The sequence below is a fragment of the Alternaria hordeiaustralica genome (assembly GCF_023758085.1).
Source record: "Alternaria hordeiaustralica strain BMP 2776 chromosome Unknown scaffold_36, whole genome shotgun sequence".
Lineage (NCBI taxonomy): Eukaryota > Fungi > Ascomycota > Dothideomycetes > Pleosporales > Pleosporaceae > Alternaria > Alternaria hordeiaustralica.
Window position 1 is genome coordinate 241772 of NW_026056808.1, and position 27293 is coordinate 269064.

The window sequence follows — 27293 nt, forward strand, 5'->3', positions numbered from 1 at the left end:
GTTGATGTCGAGAAGCAGTTCATCAGCTATAATCCACATCCTCTGGTCAACACGTCCACGACTTGCTGTCGGAACTCAATCATGCCTTCGACTGGATCTTCATAGTGCCAAGTAAGACACTTTGATACGACTTGCGCGTAAGCCTTTCCCATCTCTCTCTCGATTTCAGTACTGTTGGCCCAATCCAGTATCGCATTGTGTATACGATTAAAGAGATCCTGCTGCTGTACTATGCCGAAGATCGGGAACTTCTCTATGCGGCGGGCAAAGACTTTCGCCATCGTCCGCCATAGTCCAAGCTCTAGAAGAACCACGCCCAGTGAGTAGATCTCGTGCTCGTTGGAATATTCTGAAGATGGTCGACCAAAACGATCGTGGTGGCGGTATAGATTCGGCTCCAATGAGAAGTGCGTCGCTTCGAGGGGCTGCAAGACACCCCAGCCAACGAAGAAGGGAGACAACTCGAGATCGTTGAACGATCTTGGCAGCATTACGATGCTGCGCGATTGTACGTTCCCGTGAACCCAACCTGAGGCATGCGACTCGAGTAGTGTGCTTGTGAGCGCCCTTGCAATGAGGAAGCGACTTCCTATGGAGGGCCTCGCGGTCGGACCCTTCGAGATCATGTCATACAAAGACGGTGGGTTTGATGCCCAAGGATGGCTTTGCGGCGCGCGGTAGACAATCAGACTCCGTCTGTTGAGCGGATCATCGACGAAACCCATACAGCTTAATGTATGCAGCTGGTAGCCGTTCTGGGCGTCGCTCTTGACGGATACGTCAGTCTGATGAGGAGCCTGCAGCAACCACGTCAAGTGACACATGTACTCAGCAGGCGTCTCGTCGTCCGATCGCGTTTCAACAAGAACGTCGACTTCATCTCCACCGTCGTCATATATCGTCTTGATAAGGCCGTGAGATGGCTGCCCAGTGCTGATCGTTTCTCTGAGCGCGCCAACGAGCGCAGTATAGTCGCTCGAAGGCTCTGCACCTGCTCGATGCTGGCGTTCGAGTTGTTCTGCCACGCCAAGGATAGCAGCCTGCCTGGAATTACCGAATCCTGGATCCGGAGGTCCGATGCCAAGGAAGACAATTTCCAGAGTTTGACGAAGCCGATGCGTCCATTGCAAGCAACTCAAGGTGAGTGTGGCCATCTCCTCTTCTCCGAACAATGCTTTATATAGGCCCGGGCGTGCCTTTTCTCGCCAGAGTTGCGAGCGTTCCTTCATTTCGTCTCTCCAGCTCTTCTTTTCATGCTGAACATCTAGTGACGCGGCGCGACCGCGCTTCAGATCCTCAATGCTTCTTTGACCCGTACCGGGGGTGGGACTCTTGCCGATGTACCTCCACGCTTCCCGGTGCGCGGCTAGAGACTTGTTGAGCGAGTAAAGAGAGTGCTCTACATCACTCGGTAGAATACGGTGCAAACGACTGTCGCGTAAAACTCCGGTTAGATCGCTGAAGCAGATATTCGAAAACACGTCCAAGAACACAAGCGTCTCGTTCAAAAAGTTCGTTGTATTAGTTACGCCGCTTGTGTCTTTCGTGACGTCGCGGACAAAGATCAAAGTTGCGCAAATGACTACAGCGACGTTAGCATCGTGAATATAACCCCATTGTCTTCTATTCTGTGTTTGAGAGCAGACAAACGATTAGTCAAAACCTTTCCAGTTCAGCCATCTCTTGCACAATGTCGTGAGATGCATCCAGCTTAGAACAGCTGTTGTTGACGGTAACACGTACGATGAAGGAGTTCGAGAGATGCGCTGACATGGTCCATAGCGTCCTCTCGTATTCGAATGGCGTCGCAAACTGCCCAACAAAGTTTGGCCTCAATCGCTGTCGATCGACTGCAATGAAGTCGCAGGAAGTGAGAAGTGCATTAGCGGCGCAAGCTGTCACGAGGGTGAGCGAACGGCACCTGGGCAGTGCGGCGTCCCATCGTCGCGCTAAGCCACCACGCGGGCGCGTTGCACTCAGCTAAAATTAATTTACCCCGCCGCCGCATGGCTGTTACGAACGACTACGAAACGTGATGGGCAGAATCCTGACGTGATTTGACGAAAACAAGTAGGAGGAGATGAGGAGCTGGAAGGGAAGTGGGAAGATTGGCAGCTATCCAAGGTCGGGCGCGCGTTCGCGATGGGGCACGGGACGTCATTGCCCGTGCACAGTTTCGAAGACACTACCTAGGTAAACTCACCTGGACAGTACGTGCGGACTTGACAGGACGTTCGCTTCTGCGTCGCATCTTCTCTTCTCACGATCATCAGTTTGCAAGATGCGAGACGGTCCAATTATAGGGGATGAGTTCAGTACATATGTCATCTACACTACATTGTACCCGCCAAATGGACATCACGTGACTGACGTCATCACGCGTGCTTGACATACCTAGGTACCCAGGTACGGTCCCCCTTACTTCTCGACACTATCTTCTCATGAAGCAGACATACCACCTCCCAACACCTTCTTGGTAAGCCCAACATTGAAGCCGCTTCTATCCTCCAAGACGGTGGCTTTAAATCGTCTGGTTGTATGCCCAATGGTGTCACGTGGCATATTCCTGAGCTCCATTTCGATTAGAAGCCGAAATTGGTACTCCTTCGTTTACCACGTCTCACGCCATACACATCTCCAGTGCTCGGTTTACTCGGCTCGGCTCTCTGCGCATCTACATCGGAGCTTGTGAAGCGTCGAAAGAGTCTCCGTGCAAGACCAGGTCGCTTCTCTCTTTCCCGTTCCCGTTCCCGTTCCCTACTCCGCTCTCTTTGTTCGTGATCGGTTAACTCGGGAACGCCCCCACCTCTATCTGCATACGATTCTGTCATACCTGGTCCTAGTGGTTTATCACGAAGTCGTCCGTGCATGCCTGCTCTGCCAGAGCGCCAGGAATAGCTAGAGCCGATCGACTCGGTTGGGGAAGATGGACGTTCACCTGTTGACGCGGATATCCGCATGGGAGCGGACCGGAAGAGCTTTGCTGGAAGAACATGTATCGTTGAGTGTCCTTGCGATGGCAAGCCGGTCAAGCCAGATGCGGGGAGTGCCGTGGCCAAGTCGCCCAAATTGAGGAAGTGCAGACTCGAAGAGGTCGAACTGTGAGTTGAGCTGCGGATTAGGTCATCTTTTGTCATGCTGGTGTCTACAGCACCTGCTGACGGTATTTTGTGAGGTTGATTCAAGCCAACTCTCTGGATGCGGTCATCGCGATGGCTCTCCTCCGCACTCTTCTCGCCAGCGAAACTGGACGTAGTCGTGTGGAATCCTATTTCTAGCCCGGGTACGAAGTTTTGCTGCCTACAGTCTGACGAATTTGTTTCGGTCTGCGGGCGCGTTTGCCATCCTTGCGAAGGCTGCCGCGACATCTGCGCTGCCAAGGAAGGTGTGCCAATGACTTGGAATTGTAGAAAAGAACTCTGGGTGTTATTGCTAGCTCCCAGTACTGTTGTGAAATTGAGTGATGCGATCAACACATTGTATGGGCAGTGTGAATGAACGATACGGTCCATAGTACCGTTGCCGGTGCGATTACCCACATAGGTGATCGCCGAAGATAATGAAATAGCTATATCAGTGCTGCATTCGCAATGTGAGTAGGGCAGTCCGGTCGAGTGTGTCGAGTGAAAGTAAATACAGATCTGATCCTCCAACGTTCTTGCCGTTATTTGTTGTCGCGCAAGAATGAAACCAAACTAATGTCTTCATATTCCTTGCCTAGATGTACTCCAGTTTCGATACACTAGATTTCACTCATCGAGAAGCCTCAGCTTTCCGACCTACTACTGCAAAAGTCCAATATGACAGAGCTCTTGGTCGGTATGGGAAAGCATTCTCCCAAGATGTCGTTACCGGCGTTATCAGGAGGGCTCTCATACTTATCTACCTCCTCCAGCATCTTCCTCGACAAAAGCGGGTACAGCATCGATAAGTCTCTTCATAATACATAATGCGCTGGCGCGACATATATTTGAGTGTGTGAATCTTAGAGCTCTCGACGCGGGAACCGATTCGAAAGATGCGAATACCAACTCGACCAGAATAATCAAGTTAGCATAGTCTAGACAGTAGTACGCATGATCCTGGGACCCAAATCGGGACCCACATCCTAGTATCAAGGCCGCGAACGTTGAGATCGGGCCACTTGCTGGTATCACTAGTAGGAGGGCATACCCGTGCGCTGTTGAGAACGTAGCCTCTATGTTAGGTGTCGAGCAGACGATGTAGCTGTTAGTTTTAAGGTCGAAGAGACTTTACATTTAATATACTAGCACTAGATAAACTAGATAATCTAAATAATTAACTAAATAACTTATTACTTATAATAGCTACTTAGCTATCTTTACTATATTTTTTTACTTTTTTTATTTATACTAATATTAAATAAAGATCTTATATTTAGCTAAAATAGCTAGTATCTACTTATATTATACTTTATTATTAAATATAGCGCTTAAAATAGCTTACTTATAAAGTATTAGCTAAGAGCTTAGTAGCTAAAGTTAATAAACTAAATCTAATACTACTACTTTCTTAGTAATTAAAAAGTTCTTAGCTACTAAGTTATTACTTATAAAATATTAGCTATATATACTATATTTATATTTTTAGTATATATAATATACTTTAAAGCTTTTTAAAAAAGAAAAAGTACTTTTTAGTATTCTAAGTTTTTATATAATATAATAGTATAGTAGTAAAATTTTTAAAAAAGATAAGTTTAAAAATAATAATAAAATAGTAATAAGTAAATTCTAGCTTTACTATTTTTTTTTTTACTATAGTAAACTTTATAAAAAATAAAAGTATTATTAAAATATTAGATAGTAGTAATATACTATAAAAGCTAAGCTTAGTAGCTAAATTAATAGTAAGTATATTAAAAGCTATAGTATATATATAGTATACTTAAGAAGTAGTACTTATAGTAGTTATTTTTTTATTACTTTTTTTTCTCTTTAACTTATACTTATATATTTATTAGTAAACTAATAATTCTATAGTAGAAGCTAGTTTAAAAAAAGTAAGGTCTATTACTAGTATATAAAAAGATATATTTCTAAAAAGATTAAAATCTTATATTTAGAGGTATAGGTGTTAGATAGACTAAAGCTTAGGTTCTTAGTATTACTACTTTTAGTATAGTAGTTAAAGCTTTTAAAATTTAGAGTAGTAAAGTAACTATTCTATAAATACTAATATCTATCTATAGTAGAGAGAATTATAATATAATTATATATTCTTAATAGCTTATAACTAATAGAGCTATAGATTATAAAGTAATAAAATACTAAAATATTTAGTAAGTAAAATTATACTTTTATACTTATACTCTCTATTCTCTATTTCTATCTCTATTCTTATTCTTATTTTTATTCTATAGCTTATAGTAAATTAAAAATCTAAAGACTTATTAAAGTAAATAGTAGCTTAAATCTAATACTAAAGCTATACTAACTAAATAAGCTTTTAACTATATTACTACTTTTTTATAAGTTTTTCTAGTATTAGTAAGTCTAAAGCTAATCTTATTACTAGTTATATTACCTTTCTCTATACTTATATTAATTATATTCTTATACTACGTTATATTACTTATTAAAGCTTTTATAAACTACTCTAAAACTACTACTAAAAAAAAAGCTTTTAGCTAGGCTATTCTAAAGATTATTATATAAACTATTATTAAGGCTATTATAGATACTATTATTAAAGCTCTTAAAGCCTATTTAACTTATTTTATATTATATTTTAAGACTACTAATACTATTAATACTATTAATACTATTAATACTATTAAGATTATTATACTACTACTATAAAGACTTCTAATAAGTAAACTAAAACTTTTTATAGTTCTCTATTATAGCTAAGCTTTTAAGTAACTTACTAGTAATATATAAGAGTTTTTTTATAAGCTATACTTACTTTAAAAAAAGTAATAAAATAGTTATTATATTACTAGCGTTACTCTTTTTACTTAGAGTAATCTATTAATTATCTATACTATTTATACTTATAACTTTATATATAAAATTAGGCTATAGATAGCTCTAATTATAAAGATAAAAGTAGCTATTATATACTAGCGTAAGATATTTATTAGAATTCTTAGCTAGAGTAATAATAAATAAACTAAAAAAAATAAAGTGTTTAAGGCTTACTTTTAGTATAATAATACTATTAAATAGATAGTAGCTATATTAGTATTCTACTATTATAGTTACTTTTAAGAACTAAGCTATAATAAAGTAGTTATCTTTATTAGCTTAAGTTATATTATATTAATAGCTAAAGATTAAATATAGTAAAGTATTAAAAAGTTTACTTTCTTAGTAAGGCCTTAAAAGTAATATATTATTAGTTAGAAGCTTTAGTACTAATAGTAATATATACTAAATATATTAAAATCTTAAAATCTTCTAGTAGTTCTAGAACAACTTTAAAAGCTAGGCGTTTTTTAATATCTTTTTACTAAATAGAGTTTATAAAATTAGGTATAAGGTATCTATACTTATATATAATTTTATTTCTTAGTTTTATTTACTTTATTTTATAGTACTATAATAATATAGAGTAAAATAAGCTACTTATAACTTTTATAATATTAATAATCTTAATAAAAAGATACTCTTATAAATAAGTAAAATTGCAAGTATAATACACTGTTTAAGGTCGAAGCTTAAATGCGTCCTTGGTTGTACTTACCGTCAATGTGTCGGAGACAATGCCTAGGTATGGTGATGTTAATAAGAGACGCCATCGCACAAGTAACGGCAGGATCCGGGACCATCCATGTGCAGTGATAAAACTTCGAAGTGTACCGTGAGCGATTGGAAAGAGGCATATCTCACGAGGCTGTTTGGGCGACGCGGAGGTTTGCCTTCTCAACAGTGGCCTGAGTGACGGCTAGCTCTCACCCCAATTCTCCTAAGACGTAGATTCGGAGACGAGACGTGGAAAAGAGCGAGTAATTGCTGTGCTGTGTTCATATGACATTACATTATTCGTGTGGTAGGCCGACGCGTCGATGACGTCACGCCCCCAAGATATCTTTGATCGTCCATAGACGCGAGCTCCGCTACCTCTCCATCACCACGCCTCCCAGCTACCACCAACCATACCCGCGGCGATGGCGGCCGTTGAGTACGAGACTGCGCGGCGCTACGCGTCGGCTTCCTGGGCTCGATACGCACCGCGCCCTACCACGAGCTGACGACGCGATGGGTAGCACCCGCCACCTCCGCTCCATCCCGCACGCGCCGACCCGATGCAGCAGCACTGCAGACCCCGATGTATTTGGCTTTGGACACCTTTCGCCCATATATATATATATATACAAGATGCTCAAGTCTAGTGAGGCTTGATGCCACCAGGCGGTGCCGGTTTGCTGGCGATGCGCTTATCCTGCTCTTCTTTAGGCAGCGTATCCCATTCGGCGACGTTCTTGTCCTATGCGATTTCAGTAAAGATACGTGTATAACATGGGTCGCTGCCAGACTTACCCATTCTGCTACACACTCAGGCTTCCAGTTACATTGCTCTACCTCGCCGTACATGGGGTGGTTGCGGCGCGGGTGAAGTGTCGGCCATCCCGAAGCATGGTAGTGATGCTTTACCAAAGCCCCCCTGGAGTCATGGTTACCGGAGTCCGAGTGGCCTTGGCCGGCTGCGAAAGCTTCCACATTCAACACCAGGATGCCATTGACGAGCCTCGACTCCGCAAGATTGTGGAAGAGGTCCCAGGTAACCGGCTTCCCTTGATTCTGGGCGGTCATCTGCTCCAGTACGGCCTTCGTGAACGCGGAAGGACCCGTCCCACTTATGACCTCGTCGAAGTCTAGCTGCAGCTCTGATATCTCGACTTCTTTCTGATGCGACAGCTCATGTAGCCATGCTTGTATGTTCTCCATGAGCCTCATCATGACTGGCAGTCTGGGCTTGGCGGCGAACGTCCACTGGCAAAAGGACTTGCACTTGCCACCGAGGATGGGGTGCTCGGCGAAGGTTGGCTCGTCAATCTCGACACCAATGATCATATCGACTTCCTCCTCAATGTACCGCTCGGGTATGAATCGATCGATAGGACGGAGACATTCAACATCTATGTCGGCATACACACCACCCTCGGCGTACATGACGAGATAACGAAGCAAGTCAGCCTTGATGATCGTTATGTTAAGCTCTCGGTAAAGGTTGACAAGGTCTGGTCTGTTGATACCGTGAGTGCCGTAGTGGAATTCGAGGTAATCGTTCGCGTTATCGTCGGTCAAAACCTCGTACCGATACCGGGGGTTCTTCGCCGGCCATGTCTTCGCTGAATCCGAGTCGCGCTTCTCGAAGCCTAGGGGGCCGACCTTCCATGTCTGCCAAATCTTCCTCGGAATCACATCACTTTTTAGCTGCAGTGGCTGTTGGTATCTGAGCTCGCGCCTGTAATTGTTGGCAGCCCGAATGGGTGTAGTAAAGAAGTGTGTATTGGCGAAGAACAAGAAGATGAAAAGCAGGGCAAGATATGCAGGCAGGACCCTTCTCACTTGGCTCGTGAGCTTGCCCGAGAAGTGCGCTGCAATTGGGGAATGGGGAGCCATTGCAATATTGAGGTGAAGCTTGGGTGGAGGTGCCCTGGGTCGCGTGCGCATGCTGTGGTTATTACAAAAAAGCAGGCGACTATTTCGACCCAGCCATCCTGAGTCTTTGAGAGATTAGCTCACTGACTATCTTTTCCAAGACCCTCCTGTCGTTTTCACATTCGGCCCTTGCGCCCACCAATCCCCGCGCAGCTCTACTTCCTCGGTACATCGGTACAACTGTTGAGTGCAGGACCAGCCTCGTGACGGGTGTTCAATAGCGCATGTGCGTCGCATGGCTAAGGAGCCGCCTGCATCATTGCGGCGGCGATGTTGGGTCAAGACGCCTAGGCTAAAGCTTCTCTAGATGATCCCTGCAAGATGGTCGGAGGCGTCGACACAAACGGTAGTATCCCCACTCAAGCCCCGCACCGGACGTCTCTCATCAGGAACGGCCCAACTGTATTGTCTATGATATCAAACTGTCTTGATTCGTGGGCTGTTGACTTCACAAGATGGTGCAACCTCGGATCCTTCTGGGGTACGATGCCAAGTTCAACATGCCCCGCTTGCATGATCGGCTCGACCTGGACGATCGCTTTATTAAACTTACCGTTGTGAACCACACATGCTGCCTCGGTTGAGGGAAGCTAAAGGCATAGCTCCCGTCAGAAAACTACGCGTTCTCTAGCCTCGCGCGACACCCGCACCACTCGCTCCTGTACCAAGCGTTTGCGGGATTCTTAGATATTGACCTTTACATTCGATTGAAACCACAGCTGCCATCACTTCTGCTACCGCTTCGGATTCAGCTATGCCAGCCACACACCAGGGCTTGCTCGACAAAGGCAATCTTGACGAGATCAAACTCTCGCCGACAATATGGAAACCAGTACGAACAACAAAATTGAGTCTCAACGCAGTGCGTCCCGAATTCTTGAGCTTACGCTCAATAACGAAGAGCAAGCCTGCAAGACCAACAGCATGGCTGGATGGCCTTAGGGGCTTTGCGGCGTTCTTGGTGTACCTGCACCATAATCAACTTTGGTCTCATGGAGGCAAGGGCAATCAAGCATTCGAAACTTCGTTTGGCTACGATGGGAAATACTACTCGGCCGCATTCCCATTCTTTCGACTCATATTCTCCGGTGGTCACTTCGCGGTGGCTATCTTTTTCGTCATCTCAGGATATGTCCTTTCGCTCAAAAGCCTACAACAAATCCATGACGGCCAGATCTCAAGTGCGTCGAACACCGTCGGCTCTGCCCTTTTCCGCCGCTGGCTTCGACTATACCTTCCCATCATCGTTGTCACCTTTGCGTGGATGTCTTTCCGCCATTGGAGTGGAATATCTGTCGATATGCGCAATATGGAACCTACGTTCCGCGAGGATGTTGTCAGCTGGTATCGAACCTTCAAGAACTACAGCTTCGTCTTCTCCACGAACATCTACGAATTCACGGAGCCCTACCACCCTCATTCCTGGTCCATTCCGATTGAGTTCAAAGGATCCATTATCGTCTACACCGCACTTTCCGCTCTCTCTCGATGCACACGCAATGCTCGCCTCATGTGTCAGGTGGCTCTGGCCTTCTACTTCCTGTACGTGGTAGACGGCTTCTACGGAGCATTGTTCATATCTGGAATGTTGCTCTGCGACCTTGATCTGCTTGCCGAGCAAGACCAGCTTCCACGGTTCCTCGGTGCGCTGGCTGGGTTCAAAGAGCTCATCTTCTTCCATCTGTTCATCGCTGCACTATACCTCGGCGGTGTACCGGCATTCGATGCACCCGATATCGATCGCACAGTACTCATCTCAAAGTCTCCTGGATGGATCTGGCTGTCGCATCTCAAGCCCCAAGCTGTCTTTGACGCCAAATGGTTCTACCTCTTCTGGGCTGCGTTCTTAGCCGTAGCGTCGATTCCACGACTACCATTGCTGAAGCGCTTCTTTGAGACCGGGTTTTGCCAGTACCTCGCGCGCATCTCATTCGCGCTGTACCTAGTTCATGGTCTAGTCATCTGGACAATAGGAGACCGAATTTATGCCGCGGTTGGGCTTTCAAGACCGTTCCACCAGGACGGTCTCCCAGGATGGGTCGACAAGTTCCCGCTTCCCAAGGGGGGGCCTATGGGGCTCGAGCCTGCATTTTGGCTATCGCAGCTAATCATCCTTCCCATTACGCTCTATGCAGCCGAGGTTGTCACGAAACTAGTGGACGAGCCCAGCGTCAAGTTGGCAAATTGGCTTTACAGATGCACCATCCAGCCACAAGTTTCCCCTCCAAAACACCAGCGCAGTTACTCTGTACGTTAGAAGAAATTGAATCAGTCTTCATCCACAATTTTTCGTTTGTGTCATCGCAATGCGCTGGCCGACTATCGACTCCTCTAGACACTTTTGGCTCGGCTTCATGTGATGTTGGCACGCCAGGGGCAACCCGTCACGGCGCTACTGCAGGTGCTAAACGGGTAAGATGCATTATCATGTTGGTGCAAATGTTTATTGGTGATCCAAAGTGGAGTTTCCTCCGAAGCGGCGCCCCATGGGGTACTTGCTCGGCATGGACTGGTGGTCCTTGCTCGCCTGCCGATCATGCTGACGGCAGCACCCGGAATTGGCGACATCACCGTGCGTGATTAACTCGACCCTTGCTCTCAATTGTGTTGGGACTTTGATCAGGATCAACAGGTCGTCGTCAGTGTCACTGTTCCATTCAGGCGACATGCACCTCGTTGTCGGCTGGACTACGACACGGCTCGGCGCCCTAGCAGTTTGACCAAATGCGCATGTGAAGTTCCCCTCTCCTTTTCACGAAGGTTGCATCTAGACCTGACTAAAGGTCCATCGCGAAACCTGAACTGTACTTCTGTACACATTATGCGACGGCGACACAACATTACCCTAGCGACACTTGCTTGTCTTGGAACCGTATACCTTGTCGCACAACACCGATATGGTTTCTCATATGCGCATGGAGACGGGCACATTGACGGGATCGAGATCCTGCCATCTGACGGGCACCGTGTCTCCAACCATGACGATGCATCCGCAATCGGAGAGAAGGGCCTACTAGACGGGATTCGGCCGTCCAGTTTAGCCAACGCACATTCCGCTTCAGGCCTTCACCCGGAACCTTCCTTCGCAGGAGCCTCGCCACCATTTAGTACGGAACACATACCCGGAACGAAATACAACTTTCAAGACGAACTCCAACTCGAGCTTCCCACTTCAGTGCTCCAAAAGTACCTGGCACAGAAGCCTCGCAACTACAATCCCAATGGTCCGAGAGGATATGCGTATGCAACTTTTCTCGCTACTCGCAATCCTTCCTTGAAGGACCCATATTTCCTCGCCATCCACTCGCTCATCTACCGCCTACTCTGGTCATCGCGAACACGTAGTAAAAAGCACCCCTTCATCGTCTTCGTAGCCGAATATGTCACGGACGAGCAACGCGCACTCCTCAAAGGAGCTGGCGCCCTAGTCCGCGAGCTTCCACCTCTTCATTGGGAGTGTAACGTCGATGGCGTAGAAGACCGATGGAAAGACCTCTTCGCCAAGCTCAACATGTGGAAAGAGACGGAGTTTGAGCGCATCCTGTTTCTGGACGCTGATGCTTTTCCGCTGTCGAACATGGACGAGATGTTTGAGCTTGCGCCGATACAGGAATGCATACCCGAGAAGCTGCATCTCGATGACTTCTTGGAGGACGGCCCGGTATGCGAACCTTATATCTTCGCTGGTGTCGCGCAAGATCTCGATGCTAAGCACCCCAACATCAATGTTGGTTCGATGGTCTTCACTCCTTCTTCGCGCATGCACGCTCGCCTTCTCCAGAACTACGTCAAGACCGACAATTACAATTGTTTGATGGCGGAGCAAGCATTCCTGAACTGGCAGTTTGGTCCTGAGGGTGCATATCCCGGGACAAAGTTGGAGAGGCAATGGGGCGGTTTCTTCCCCACCGAGGGGGAGGGCGATGGCTCATTGAAGGTAGTGCATGAGAAGCTTTGGGTCGCAGAACATGGGTGGATGAAGGACGAATGGGAGAAAGGCTGGAAGGATATGATTGCGTTCTATCAGAGTAAGAATTTTGCGAATGCGAGGAAGAGTGATGGTGTGATTGCTGAAAGTAGGTGAGGCGTTTAGAGCTTTCATATGCTTGCATCTAGATTATGCGCATCATGCCTCTCGGTTCCAAGACTTTCTCATACCTACTAGAGTAATGTAAATGTTAATGCTACGATTTTCTGGGTTGATCTCGTTGTCAAAATACAATCAAAGCAGGTACATACTTCCGTTGCCTCTCCACTGGTCTCGCGTCCCGAAAAACGAGCTGCAAAGATGGTCTGGGACACACGCAAAAGAAAGTACTCTGAGTACGATGGTCCACACATTCCCAATGACTACGCAACAAAGAAGGCGAAAGCGAGTGCCAAAACCAGTCACTCTGCAAAGAGCCCTGAAAAGACGCATGTACCGCATCCAACACCCTCTCTACTAGGCCTGCCAGGCGAACTCCGCAACCTCATCTACACATTCGCACTGACTGCTCCTTCCAAGCAACTATCACCACTACCTACATCTCGGTGGCGGGGGCTGCGCCAACCCCCAAACAAACACAGCACCTATCCCCCCGCATTCAACCAACTCAAACACGTAAATCGCCAACTCTACACAGAAGCCGCTGACTTGGAACTCCGCTACAACACCGTCCGAGCCAAATATGCCTCGGATCTCGATCTGCTCCTCGCAGGCTGTACCGCAAAACAACGCGCCTGGATAAACTTCTCACTACACTACAAAAAACTGGAGGATGCTATACCTATCTTGCAAAAACGGTGGACCAGCCCGATAAAATGGGACGACCTTGTTTACATAGCACGTTTCTGCCGGAAACACCCACACATTCGTGTCGCTGTCACTTTCGCCGACTTCAAGTATCCCGCCAGCTCAAAGGAGAATCCTGATCCGCTGGAGTACTTTCTCGCGACTGCGATGTATATTTCCATGGTGTATAGGCGGATAGATCTTACGCATCTGCTACCCAGGGCGATGGCGGACAGGCCCATGTATGGCATTACAGTGAGCGATGTTATACTAGATAATGGAGTCAATTTCGGGAAGACGTGGCCGGTGCCGAAAGAGGCTGTGGATGAGTTTGAGGCGGAGAATATGCGGTTTTTTCCGAGGTGGAAGGGTAGGAGAGAGGATGTCGTGGATAGAATTGCGAAGGGGTGGGCGAAGGCGCATCGAAGGGAAGACGGGGCTGGGGAGGATTGGAGAGACATTTGCGAAGCGGAAGTTAGACGGTGGTTTGAGGAGGGCATATAGGAGGGCGATGCTTCTCGTTGACACCGCAATGTGAGTCATATACACCAGACTGTGCTTGAAGGTGGAATGTGTTCGTTATAGTTTTCACAAGATATACAAAAATGTCTTCTACGCACTGGCCTCCGCAGTGCTCTGCCTTCCGGCTATGCTTCCGCCCTTCCAACTTCCCTTAGGGTCAATCTTATCTTGCACCCTACTTTGCTCGCCCTCTTTGCCCCAGCCACCGCCACCAGGCGTGTGGATGATGATGCGTTCACCAGGTCGCATGGCTGCCGTGTTCTTAGCACCCATGTTGATGTATCTGTACTCCACATCTTCCTTCCTGATATCGGCATCCTTCTTCAGCAGCGTTTCAACTGCATAGGAAGTGGTAGGCGCATGCGCATCCTCCACAGGTTCCGTTGGACGCTTGGAATCCGAATTTTGGTCGATGGCTTTCTTGTCTACCTTCTTCACCCAGATGTTCAGACCACATGCGGCGTCCCCTCCTCCTTCCATACCGTATGGATGGTAAACTCTTCGTTCGCTGAGGATACTGACTTGGACAGGGATGCGGAACTCGATGTCGCGGATTACGCCCTCACCACCGATGTGCATGCCCTTACCTGCACTATCTTCCCTGAGTGAGAACTCGCGGAGAAGAACGGGGTATCTTCGCTCGAAGACCTCGGAGTCGGTAATTCGGGTGTTGGTCATGTGCGTATGAACACCGTTGGTACCGTTCCAGGTCGAGCCTGCACCAGATCCTCCTGCAATTGTTTCGTAATATCCAAAACCCTTCGTGTCTTTGCGTTCGCCGCTCTTTTCGCCTTCTCCGTATGTTGTACCGCCAAATCCAAAGGTAAGATTATTGCAATCTCCCTGACTTGCAGCACAAGCACGGAACGCTTTGAGGACGACATCTGTCACGCGCTGACTTGTGAGCACGTTGCCACCTACAACAGCGGCATTGTCAGACGGCGAGAGGAACGACTTCTTGGGGATGAGAACGTGAATAGGCTTGAGACAGCCTTGGTTCAATGGGATGTCCTCGCTAATCAGACAGCGAAGACAGTATATGATGGCTGAGTAGGTAACGGCTTCTGGCGCATTGATGTTTCCGTACACTTCAGGCCCGGTACCAGAGAAGTCGAAGACAGCTTCACCCTTCTCGGGATCAATATAGACCTTCAGTCGTATTGGACTACCGTCATCCATGAAGTCCTCTGCGCTAAGATCTTGGCCCTCGAATCGCTTGTATACGTCCTTTAGCAGCGCGCGAACTGACTGCTCCGCATTGGCTTGTATGCTTGTCATGTAGAACTTGACAACTCGCTCGCCATAGTCCGACATTAGTGTGTTGATTAGGTTAATACCCTTTTGGTTGGCGGCGACCTGGGCCTTCAGATCATTGATGTTGTCACTGAGACATCTCGTACCCGAGCAGCCAGGATATTGGCCTGGTTCATCAAAGAGTAGCTCGGTGATGCGCTTCTCGTTGAAGTGTCCTTCTGACACCAGCTTCTCAGATTTTATGGCCGCACCTTCCTGGTAAAGTTCCTTTGACGCAGGGGGCATGGAGCCAGGAAGTATTCCGCCTATATCGGCATGATGCGCGCGGGAAGCGACGTAGAAGATGATGTTGTCGCCACTGAACGCGGGTGTGATCACAGTGATGTCTGGCAAATGGGTACCGCCGAACATGGGGTGATTAGAGACAAGGACGTCGCCTTTCTTGAGCTTTCCCTTCCAAATGGCGGCTTGTTTGCGGACACAGGTTGACATACTTCCGAGATGCACCGGTAAGTGGGGAGCTACACGAGTGTTAGCTGATTCGGTTTACTCCAGCGATCAACTTACCATTAGCGACTAGTCCGCCATCCGCATCGAATAGTGCGCAGGAATAGTCCAATCGTTCTTTGACGTTTGTTGACACACTGGTTTTCTGCAACGCGCGGCCCATTTGCTCAGCAATAGCCATGAACCGATGAGCAAAAATACTGAGCAATATCGGGTCGACTTCTTTCGTGTCAACCTGCTTATCTTGGTCTTCCGTCTCACCAATGTTGATCACCACATGAGTGTGGATGACAAGCGCAGTGGCACCAGGCGTCACGACGATGGTCTGTGTGCCATCTGCGATGATTGCTGGACCCTTCAATCGATCGCCCACTTCTAAGTCTTCGAGCTTGTAGACGGACGTATCTTGCCGGCCGCCTTCGAAGAAGACCTTTCGGGTATCGTAGCGCTTTGTGTCTCCTGAGAGGTCCTTTAGTTTGATCTCCTTGAGTTGTTGATCTACACTCTTCTCGAGACCTTCAAAAGTCTTGCCAATGCCGCGAGCTCGTACGTCATCGACAATGATGTCGCGATCGGGTAGAGTAAAGCCGAACTCCTGGTCATGTTGCTTGACGAAAGCCTTGCCAAAAGCCCATTCATCGCCGTCGTACTCTTGCTCTGCCTCCTCCTTCGTCGGCTTGATGATCATAAGTGCCGACTCTGTTCCGCGATACCTCAGGTTGAGATACTCTTCGAAGTGGACATGCTCTTCGTCAAAGCCCTGGTCTCTAAGCGTAGCTGTTGATTTGCCCTTGAGGTCTGCCATCTTGTTCTGCAGGTACTCTCTCACATCCTTCTCGTCCGACCATACTGTAGACTCTGGCTCCTGCCTCTCATCGACAACATCAGCGAGTGCCATGCCATATGCTGATAGTACTGATGAGTAGCGATGAATCAGGATTTGCGAGATGCCAAGTGCTTCGGCGATGGCGACGGCGTGCTGGCCACCCGCACCACCAAATGTGGCGAGCCTGTGCTTGCTTGTATCGTGTCCACGGGCTTCTGTTAGACTTCGGATCGGCCGGGTCATGGTCTCATTAGCAATCTTGATAAATCCGTTTGCGATATCGTCCAGTGACATCTCCTTCTCCTTATTACCGCCTGCGACCTCTTTGTTGATCTGTTCAGCCAATTCCTTGAAGAGTTTCTCACTTGCTTGCGCATCGAGACCTTCGTCTTCATTCTTGCCGAAAATCTTGGGGAAGAAGTCGGGTAATAAGCGGCCAAGGAACAAGTTTGCGTCTGTGATGGTGAGTGGGCCACCCTTGCGGTAGCATGCTGGCCCAGGGTGTGCGCTTGCCGACTCGGGGCCTACGACGAACAGTCCGTTCCTCCAGAACAGGCGCGAACCACCACCTGCTGCGACAGTGTTGATGTCGAGCTGTGGGGACTGTATGGTAACACCAGCTGTGGTGGTCTCGAAGACGTGGTCGTAGCGTCCGGCGCCGTATCTGCTCACGTCTGTACTGGTGCCGCCCATGTCGAAGCCGATGACAGGAATCTTTGTTTCGGGGTCGTATGACGTGAGCGCATAGCCAACCACTCCTCCAGCAGGACCAGATAGGATGGCTTTCAGGCCAGAGAAGATGTCGACGTCTACCAGGCCTCCGTCCGACTGCATGAACTCGCAGCGAGCGCCCTTGGAGCCCTCTTCGCGCTTCACACTCTTGGAGCCAAGGCCGCCTTCGAAACCCTTGGAGAAGCCATCGATGTATTTCCGGATTGCGGGGGTGAGGTATGCGTCGGCGCAGGCCGAGGTAGCGCGTGGGACGAGTTTGATCATGGGCATAAGCTCGTGGCTCAAGCTGACGTGCTCAAAGCCAATGTCCCTCGCGATCTTGCCCACCAACGCCTCGTGGTTGGGGTATGTGTATCCGTGCATCAAGCAGACGGCGATGCTCTTCAGTCCGCCATCGTAGACTTCCTGCAATTGCTTCCTTATCGCCTCCTCCTGCGGTCGTTGTAGTATGCGCACAGTCTCGCCCGATAAGCCCTTGACCAGTTCTGCGCTGTCTCCGGCCTCTTCTATGCTCTTTGCCTGTGTCTGGTTCCTCTCTGGATCTTCCGCGTAGTCTTCCAGGGTGACGCGCTCATCGATCTCGACGACCTTCTTGTACAGCACCTCGGGCTTCCGGATATCCAGCGCGAAGATGTTCGGCCTGCTCTGATTACCAATCTCAAGACAATCCTTGAAGCCCTTTGTGACCACCATGGCGATGTCCTCGCCCTTCCTCTCTAACAGCGCGTTGGTGGCGACGGTGGTGCCCATGCGTATGCTCTCGATCTTGGACGTGTCGAGCGGCTGTCCACGGGGGATCTCGGTGCCGGTGAACTTGGAGAGGAGGCGGCGGATGCCTTCGAGCGGCGCGTCATCGTAGTTGGAGGGGTCGACGGAGAGGAGCTTGATGAGAATGTCGTCTTCCATCTTGCCCGTGCCGGGGTTGCCTACGCAGTCTGTGAAGGTACCGCCGCGCTGCCTGGTCAGCTACAGTTGTGCGTACGATAATGAGACATACATCAATCGCGATGCGGATTCCCCGCCCACTGATCTTGGGAGTGGCCATGTTGACGATAGATGGTGAAGCTCAGGGGCGCAAAGGCATCAACAGGCACGGAACGAATCGTCGAAATGGACAAAAGATGATGCTAGGTCGTGCATGGCCCGATGCCGGCCACACGCGACTGCACCACCCATGAGGCTCGAGAGTGGGGTAGCTCAATCGCTGCTGCCCCGCGACGTTTTGTCATCATTCGATTATTGATCCGTTGCAGGGCGCCATTGCTATCTCCGCGGCTTTCGCTGCATTGGGACTAGTGTCTGTCTCCATGAGCTAGGCCAGATATATACACAAGGCCCCCAGACAACCCCACCTTGCCTTCGCCCAGCTGGCGCAGGCAAGCACCTACAAGCCAGCTTGACTGATTTCTATCAGTTACAATAGCATTGATACCCGAGGGGCGTTTGGAAATTCGACATGTGGACGCTGGCGCACGTTCAGTTTGCCTGCATCCGAGCAATCGCTCATACCTCACTCTATATCCGGACCTCACCCTGGCTAGCGCCCGCAACTCAACCCGATTTTATCAAGAACTACCCTTGTCGACCGAGTCTTTATGGCTGCCGTACATTCATACCAAAAGACTCTCAAGGCAAACAGACTCCGCTGCCCCTCGTCATCAGAGCTCACGGTGGTGGCTTCATCGTCAACTATCCCGCAGCCGACGATGTTCTGGCGCGACATCTTGCTGATCATGCAAACTGTATCGTAGTCAGCATAGATTATGGCAACTCGCCTCAAAACAAGTTCCCCACTGCCTACGAGGATGTCATCGCTCAAACGCTCGCCGTGATTGATGATCCAGAATTGCCTATCGACAAGTCAAAAGTCGTCCTCTGCGGCAGTTCAGCTGGAGGTAATCTTACCCTTGGCGCGGCCCAAGACTCGCGGCTACTGTCCAAAATTCTGGGTGTCGTATCCATCTACCCTGCCGTTGACTTCGACTCCGATAGCGATACAAAGATGGCAACTCGGCCAGATCCTCAAGTCCCTGACTTCATCGGAAAGAGCTTCGATGACATCATGAATCTGTACTTGGATGAAGCCCAGAAGCCCTCCATGCACGATGTGCGTTTGAGTCCAATGTATTTCGCTACAAGAGAAAAGTTGCCGCCGGCGCTTCTACTCATCGGAGCTGAGCATGACATGTTCTGCCGCGAGGTCGAAGTCATGGCTGAGAAGCTTGCGGGCGGCAGGGCTAAGATTCCGAACAAGGAAGGCTGGTCGGCGCCGGGGGTGCAATACTATAAAGTATTTGGCCAGCCACATGCATTCGAAGGTTTTCCCGCTAAGGATGCCGAATCGGAGAAGGCGAGAATAGCTGCAAAAGATGCCATGTCTGACACCATCTCAGAGTGGCTGAAGACTACCTTTTCTAAAGTTGACAGCTACTAGCGAGACCTTGCTCGATGTTAGCGCTTGGGTTTTTCTTGAGGTCTCTGTTCACAGTACGCGATTGAGATCGTTGCCAGCAAATAGTGAAGCAAATGACAATAGTGCTCTTGACGACGTTTATAAACGGAATGCTTGTTGACGCGCGGCATATATAGGATACAGCGAGGTATCCGTTTGCTATTCTCGCCTTGTTTTCTCCCCTTTTGGCTTTTACTACTTTATGTGTCGTAACAGAGTTTATGTTCGTTAGCAAATGTTGACGCTCTGGAGAAACTGGGCTTGTTACATTACTTCCGATAGTAAACGGTACCTTGTCGAAAGAGTCGGTGAGGCGTGCGTCCAGGTTGATGCTGTTTCATTACCTGGGCGTCGCGCCGTAGACTTGCATTGGGCGTACGCTCACTTCATGTCCTTGACGTATCAACGACACGGACTGGCATGGTGTTTGTACAGAATCAGATCGACATCTTTATCGGACCGTCAAAACCTGAAGAATCCCATGTCCCGTGCAACAACAAAACAAGGACTGAAGATACCCTCGGCAGGCGCCGGGTATCTGATACCAACATGCTTTCGGCTGCGGGAAGGCAATGCAGTCAGCTTACAAAGGGGTCGGTGATGACAGGCAGCTGGAAATGGACAAACCCCTGACAATCTCATGTCATATGCTGCGCAGGTACCTAAGTATATCCATGCGTAGCCTTCGAGAATATTGATGAAAGATCACATTACGTGCTATTGGGGGTGCGACGCGCTGGAGCGGCTGCAGCATACCTAGGCACGTCTTCCAAGGTTGGCCGCCATGTTCGCTTCACATATCTGAAACCGTAACCTTGCCCAGGTGGAATGTCCCTCGGAAACCTCACACGACTTCATCGAGGCGTCTCGTGGCCGCCATGCTTATATTAAGGTTGCGGTCCTCGCCGGCTTCATCTCCCGCATGTCAGCTAAAGCCAATCCAGCTAGCGGCATGACATCACAGCACATGGCGCATCCACTTTGCTGGCGCGGCTCGCAACACATCGTGAAACCAGCGGTCAGAGCACTGCGTCCATGCCCATTCCGATATTTGCGCGACATTTGGTGCAATCAGCTGCCGCTATTTCCCATGCCCGGCTGATCTAAGGTCGGGCGCCGTTTGGGGGCTCGACTCGCGTGTGTTACAGGACGGGCGGAGGACAGAGTGCGTCATTGGCAATGCGGAGGGGGTTGCGCTTTATTCTCCGCGCTTTTCTTTTCCTACTTCACTTTGTTGTGTTACCCATTTCTGAAAAGGCAGTTGCTTGCGCGAGATTGAAAGAGTTGGAATCATAATCTGTCAAGCACGCACGTGTCGTCTTTCCAACGTGCAACCTTAACACGCCATCTCCTCGGCCCTTTCCGCGGTTCGATATTGAAGCGGCGTACGAGCCTACTTGCTCACACCACCAACGCGACAATGAATTACGCATCATGGATCGAAGAGGAGAAACTCAAGGTATGCCCACTCAGTGCTTACTATTGATCGCAAATCTCACACGTGCGGCTCAGAAAACCTTCATCGTGGCCACGTTGGCGTCCACGCTTGTCGGCACGTTCACGGCGTCTATGGGGCTATGGGAGCGCGTCTCAGACAAGCGCCAACAGCACCGACAAAAACAGCGCGACACGAAACAAGATGGCGAGATCAAGGAGCTGAAGAAGCAGTTCGAAGAGGCGCAGAAGAGAGCCGACGGTAGACAACAGGAGATCGATCGGCTAAAGAACGGTGGAGGCCGCGACGACGTAGGAAACAATTTTGAGAGGGATGGTATGATGGTTCAGAGGATGTATGACCAAGGCTATGGCAGGATGGGCAGCCGGTTCGCCCAGGGTGATGGTAAGTTGATTGCGCTGGAGAACTGGTACAAGACTGACCCCGCGCACAGCCATCGTCGAGAACAAACTACAAGCGCACATCATCTCCCTCCAACAAACCGTTATAAACGTCCTCCAAGATGCCTTATACAACGACCGCCAATTGACTCGCGCCGACATGTCCAAGCTCATCGCCGCCTCAAACCAAGCCAGGGAAGGCTCCATGATCGCCCTACAAGAAGCGCAACAACGATTAGGAGGCTCACAAGTCGGCGCACCACCCCCACCCCGCCCTGCATCGCCACCGCGCTCCCTCGTCCCTTCGCAGCGCGCGTCTAGTGCTATTATGCCCATGGACGGCCCCGAGCAACTCTTCTGCCGCTACGCACTCGATCTACAATACATGCCCGGGAACCCCTTGGCAGCTAGCTTCGCACCGGGAGGCAGCTGCGCATGTCCTGCATGCGGCGTGCGCCTCGACGTAACCAGCGAAGACTTCTGGATGATCGGCAAACGGACACCCGTCACCATCTGGGACAAGACCACTGGCTACGAGCACGACATCATGGACACACGCGAGTTCCGTCTTGCCCAGCGCTTCGTCATCAAGTGCCATACCCCAGATGGCGAGTACGCGTGCACAATTTGCAGCAAGGGCAGAGATGTCGACGCGATTTGCCGGACAGTAGACAGCCTTGTCAAACACGTGGGAACATACCACGATGTCGGCGAACTGGAACAAGAAATCGATCTGCGCGAGGTCAAGGTCGAAACGAAGAGGTTGAGTCTCCCTGCGCCACACGTACCCAGTCCGCCGAGGAGCGTTCTCCGAGAAGAGATGATTTATCGGTGAGCGTCTGGAAATCACCATGACGGATCGTGTGTCTTGGGGGTTTGATTGTTTATGTCACAGCAAGGCGTTGGGTCGCAAGTATACCTTTTTTGGGGGCGGTTGGCTGCATGCATGCATATTGCGATTTCTTCTTTTCATGATGTATGAGTAAACGATGTAACGGCAGCAATATATACCATCAAGAATATACTTCTCAACGTAAAACATGATTCCAGTCCAAGCTTTCAGATCAATGAGCTATCAAAAATGCTAACCTGAGCCCTCCTGAGATACGCTTGGAGTAGGGAACCAGGCTGCGTCGACATGTCCAAAGTCGATACTAGATATGCACCAATCCTAGGACCGGGCAGCCTCGCACTGTCTCCAAAATTCTCAAGTCCAGCCTCGCACTAGACATCGATCAGAAAGCTTGTGTGAACGTCGACTGCAACAAGGACGAGGCTCTGTGTTGGGTGTAGCCGTCTGATCCGAGCTGAGGTAGTGGTCTGTGCACGTGGGGACAGCAGTGGATACGTCATCAGGGTGTTGCAGCTATGGGGTGTAAGGTGTCCACAAGCAGCACTACACTGCAACCTCGACAACGACTCTCGGTTTCGTGAAATCTTTATCAGATGCTTGCGATGTTCTTACAGTCTTTATTGCTACATTGCACCAATACATCGAGCCACTCCCAGTTGATCCTTCGCTCCCCCGGATAGCTACCTCAGCCTACCTGCGTCGCAACATGCCCCCCATTGTACACGTAGTACATGTCGCACATGGAGGACAACTATCGATTCGAACCAGAATTGATTGCTGGCGTGTTTCTACGCCGGATCGAAGATTTCAATCAACGAGCGGTCTGGAGTTCATAGGGCGTGCCTGCCTAGGTAAGCAGGGCGTGCGACTGGATTGCCATGAGCCCCTATCTACACTGCAATAACCAGCCTCGCAGTCTCAAAGCCTGGAACCAGCAAAGACATCTATCTTTCTGTTTGTATCCGGAGTCGAAGCAGGAACACCTGACTTCGGAAGCTCGCTGTTGGTCATGATACACAACGTCGCTGCATCTATGCGCATCGGATGCCCCTATACCGCGGCTGAACTATATTAAGCGAGCAATACCTTCCATCTGTAACACCAGCAAACCACTCCGAACGGTAGAAGAGCGTCAGCATGGTCGTTCTCGGTTGACAAGTCATGGAGGTTACACGCACGATGTTCGCCGGTCCTCCGCCGCCGCCGGCCCCACACGACCGCAAGAAATTTTCTTTGATACCACAACCACCAATCCCAAACTTCAACAACTTGCAGCCTGGTTTGCTACAGCCTGAACGTTACTCTCGGACAGTGTCATCTGAGTATAGAGGCGTTTCAAGTCCAGTTTATTCTATCAAACAACAGCATCGCCCGGCTAGCTCAATCGGTAGAGCGTGAGACTCTTAGCTTTCACGTCCTAATCAGACTCGATTGGTTATCTCAAGGTTGTGGGTTCGACCCCCACGTCGGGCTTCCTTGTTTTTTGCGCTCTTGGGGACATGCCGTCGTCGTCCAGGAGTTGGGGTGTTGATCTTTTGGCGAACCTTTTTTGCCAAGCACTTCCGCCAGCGCGAACCACCACAACCTATATCGCCAAGTCAACGTCCATAGGCTCTTTTCATACCTTCCATCGTCTCCTATTATGTCTGTTGCTAACCGCTAGGTGTAGCATGATGTTTAATTTGTGTACTTAGGGTTACACGGCGCATCTCCTCATCTCGTAGTTTCACAGCTAACGGAGAAGCTACTGTAACTAGACGCTGTCACATCGACGAACATCATGCACGTCTGAGCAGCTGTCTCCTCTATTGTTATCGTGTGCGACATTCCTATGATGCCTTTGAAAGTACAATGTCGCAGACTTTAGATCAGAATAACACATGCATCTGTCAATAAGTCTAGCGCGAGGATAGTAACTACTGATATGCACATCGTACTTGAGTATAGGCCTGACAGCTGAAGTTATTCTTTCGGTCTTTACATAGGCCGGCATCGGATGCATTGTTGACTTCAGTCTGGTACAAAACCGCCCGGCAATTTTTGCCATGCTTGTAAGACGCATCAGCAGAGCCCTCATCAGCGCATGTCATGATTACAAAACGGTCTTCCTCCAGTGAGTGCCCGCGCCACTTTTCCCCGCCTATAGCGCCAGGCTCGTCGGCCCCATGATAAAAGGGCCGAACCTCCCATGATGCATATAGTACTACATGGATCTTACATCCTCCACGCGTAGCTGTGCAACTGACCATATCCGCTGGAGGCGCTGCCAAACTTGGTGTCACAACAATGTAGTAGCGATGAGCGCACTCTTCGTGCTTTGGAGCAATGTCAATGTGACGTTCAGGTTGTATCGTGCGATAGGTGTTGGACTCCCTGCCATGCCACATTCCGCCTTCACGAACTGCCCCTGGCCATCCAACGGGTGTGCCGTACCGCAGAGGCCTTGGCAGCTCCACACCGGTGCGATGTCCGAAGGAACCCCTACCAGAGTAAGCGGGTCACGCACTGTGTTACCGCCTCTCACCGTTCTAGTCCGACACTAAGCACAAGGATTCGTCGAGGCATGGTCTGATGAACAAGACCAAGAACTGCAGAACTACCCTCTCGCGCGCGATGCGCTGTGATAATACACCCCGGATGAACTGCAGCCTATTCATTTAAGTCACGCAAGAAGTCCAACAGTCTGCTACCTGTGTAAGCCTCTCCGCATCGTCATCTCTTCCTCGGCCGAACCTGCAGTGTAATCAACATCATATCGGCTTCATCCTTCGCATCCACCAGCGCGGCCGTGGCTCAAGTCATATATCAACATGGGCTCTATCGAAGATATCCAGAGATTGTCTCTCAACGGCAGTGCTAATGGCACCAATGGCACGCACATCAAAGAGCTCGACGCCCTGATAGTTGGCGCAGGTTTCTGCGGTGTATACCAGCTGAAGACACTCCGCGACGCAGGCTATAACGTCAAGCTCGTCGAACACGGATCCGATTACGGCGGTGTATGGTACTGGAATCGGTATCCAGGCGTTCGTGTCGACAGCTCCATTCCCCACTACGAGTTCTCCGACCCAGCGCTCTGGAAGGATTGGACATGGAAGCAGAGGTTCCCAGAAGGCTCGGAGCTTCGCGCTTACTTTGCTCACGTGGCAAAGGTATGGGATCTGAGGAAGGATACCAAGTTTGACACGTTCGTTTCATCTGCGACATGGAGTGATAACGAAGCGAAATGGACCGTGAAGACGAAGGCAGGCGAGATGTACAAGGTGAAGTTTCTGTTGCTGAACACTGGCTTCGCGGCCAAGCGGCACATTCCCGATTGGAAAGGCATCGATTGTTTTAAAGGTTGGATCACATTGCCGTCGCAGTGAAACACACTAACCATGGATCAGGCACCTTCCTCCATCCCTCATTTTGGCCTCTTGAGGAACCCGATCTCCGCGGCAAGAAGGTGGCTGTTATTGGAACAGGCGCTACTGGTATTCAGATAGCGCAGGAGCTGAGTAAGACTGCCAGCCAGCTCACCGTCTTCCAACGGACACTAAACATGTCAATGCCAATGCGTCAAGTCGACTACGACCTTCCGCAACAGGCCCTTCCCAAGCTTGAGTATCCGGACTTCTTCGGGGGGTTGAAAACCCGCTTCTCAGGCTTCTCGTTTGAGTTCATCCCCCGCTCTACATTCGACGATACGCCAGAACAGAGAATGAAGGTTTACGAAGACTTGTGGAACGAAGGCGATTTCAAGTTCTGGCTTGCGGCTTATCAAGACATGCTCTTTAGCAAAGAAGCCAACCGCGAAGCATACAACTTTTGGCGGGACAAGACGCGAACGAAAATCAGTGACAACAAAGTCGCCGATATACTCGCTCCCAGGGAGCAACCCTATTCCTTCGGTTGCAAACGTATCGCGCTAGAGAATGGATACTTCGAGATGTACAACAAGCCCAACGTCTCTCTTGTTAACATCAGCGAGAAGGGTACGCCGATCCAGGAAATCACGGAGAAAGGTATCAGGACCGCCGAGAAAGAACACAAGTTCGACTACATCATCAGCGCGACCGGATATAACGCCATCACCAGCGGTCTAAAACAGATCGATATCCGCGGTCCATCAGGCGAGAGCCTAAGCGAGCACTAGAAGGGCGGCGTAAAGACGTATCTCGGAATGGCTGTCGCAGGCTTCCCAAACATGTTTTTCACATATAGGCCCTAAGCGCCGACTACGCTGTGCAATAGTCCCACGTGCGCTAAGCTGCAAGGCGACTAGATCTTGCAGATAATAAACTACATGAATAAGAAGTCGCTTCGTAAGATCGTAGCCTAGAAGGAGAGCGAAGATTAGTAGAAAGAGCTTATCTAGAAGCTTGTAAATGCGTCGCTGTTGCCTAGTGTAGATTCTGTAAGTTGCAGAGAGTTAATAGATAAGAAATTGTAATTTACTAATACTACAACAGTAGTACATAGGTACTAACATCTCTAGAAAGCCTAGAGAGCCTTTAATGTACATCGGAGGCGTGCTAACTTATTACAAGACAATTAACAAGACGGCAGAGAATAGGTATACTAGGTTTAATCTGTCGTAAAGGCGTGCTTTGTAACTAAAGTAGGTAGGCCTATTAGAGTTAATAACGCGATGCCGTCGCGCGCGCTATAGAGGGGTAGTTAGAGGTAGAATAGCATAAGAATACCTAATATTTCTAAGATAGCTATCTACCTCTAATAGCTCTCTAATATTATAATGTATATAAAAGCTAACTAAGTAATGTTAAGAGTAATTAATGTTAAATTTTAAGCCTATTAAAGATAGTAGTGCCTTCTATCTTAACTAAGAAAGGTAGTAATAGTAGTACTAAGAACGCTAATAATAATAATAATAATAATAATAATAATAATAATAAGAGCAACGT

General features: G+C 49.1%; 8 protein-coding genes and 1 non-coding gene across 9 annotated transcripts; 6 read left to right on the forward strand and 3 right to left on the reverse strand.

Annotated features, from left to right (window-relative positions):
- Positions 1–26: 26 nt before the first annotated feature.
- J4E84_010143 (uncharacterized protein) lies at positions 27–1780 on the reverse strand (the record flags this gene model as incomplete). Its single annotated transcript, XM_049392701.1, has 2 exons — positions 27–1399; positions 1744–1780. 2 exons carry the CDS (start codon positions 1778–1780, stop codon positions 27–29), a joined length of 1410 nt encoding a protein of 469 aa, XP_049239649.1.
- A 5573-nt stretch (positions 1781–7353) lies between these two features.
- J4E84_010144 (uncharacterized protein) lies at positions 7354–8642 on the reverse strand (the record flags this gene model as incomplete). The annotated part of the gene is made up of 2 exons (XM_049392702.1): positions 7354–7452; positions 7506–8642. The coding sequence occupies 2 exons, from the start codon at positions 8640–8642 to the stop codon at positions 7354–7356; spliced, it is 1236 nt and encodes a 411-aa protein (XP_049239650.1).
- Positions 8643–9384: 742 nt separating this feature from the next.
- J4E84_010145 (uncharacterized protein) lies at positions 9385–10887 on the forward strand (the record flags this gene model as incomplete). The annotated part of the gene is made up of 1 exon (XM_049392703.1): positions 9385–10887. One exon carries the CDS (start codon positions 9385–9387, stop codon positions 10885–10887), a length of 1503 nt encoding a protein of 500 aa, XP_049239651.1.
- A 564-nt stretch (positions 10888–11451) lies between these two features.
- Positions 11452–12714, forward strand: J4E84_010146 (uncharacterized protein; the record flags this gene model as incomplete). Its single annotated transcript, XM_049392704.1, has 1 exon — positions 11452–12714. The coding sequence occupies one exon, from the start codon at positions 11452–11454 to the stop codon at positions 12712–12714; it is 1263 nt and encodes a 420-aa protein (XP_049239652.1).
- Positions 12715–14016: 1302 nt separating this feature from the next.
- Positions 14017–18290, reverse strand: J4E84_010147 (uncharacterized protein; the record flags this gene model as incomplete). The annotated part of the gene is made up of 3 exons (XM_049392705.1): positions 14017–15701; positions 15748–18199; positions 18243–18290. 3 exons carry the CDS (start codon positions 18288–18290, stop codon positions 14017–14019), a joined length of 4185 nt encoding a protein of 1394 aa, XP_049239653.1.
- Positions 18291–18701: 411 nt separating this feature from the next.
- Positions 18702–19679, forward strand: J4E84_010148 (uncharacterized protein; the record flags this gene model as incomplete). The annotated part of the gene is made up of 1 exon (XM_049392706.1): positions 18702–19679. The coding sequence occupies one exon, from the start codon at positions 18702–18704 to the stop codon at positions 19677–19679; it is 978 nt and encodes a 325-aa protein (XP_049239654.1).
- A 1438-nt stretch (positions 19680–21117) lies between these two features.
- Positions 21118–22368, forward strand: J4E84_010149 (uncharacterized protein; the record flags this gene model as incomplete). The annotated part of the gene is made up of 3 exons (XM_049392707.1): positions 21118–21156; positions 21210–21537; positions 21587–22368. The coding sequence occupies 3 exons, from the start codon at positions 21118–21120 to the stop codon at positions 22366–22368; spliced, it is 1149 nt and encodes a 382-aa protein (XP_049239655.1).
- Positions 22369–23755: 1387 nt separating this feature from the next.
- Positions 23756–23859, forward strand: J4E84_010150. The gene has a single exon. It is a non-coding gene; the product is annotated as a tRNA-Lys (tRNA).
- Positions 23860–25196: 1337 nt separating this feature from the next.
- On the forward strand, positions 25197–26524 carry J4E84_010151 (uncharacterized protein; the record flags this gene model as incomplete). The annotated part of the gene is made up of 2 exons (XM_049392708.1): positions 25197–25728; positions 25776–26524. The coding sequence occupies 2 exons, from the start codon at positions 25197–25199 to the stop codon at positions 26522–26524; spliced, it is 1281 nt and encodes a 426-aa protein (XP_049239656.1).
- Positions 26525–27293: the final 769 nt, after the last annotated feature.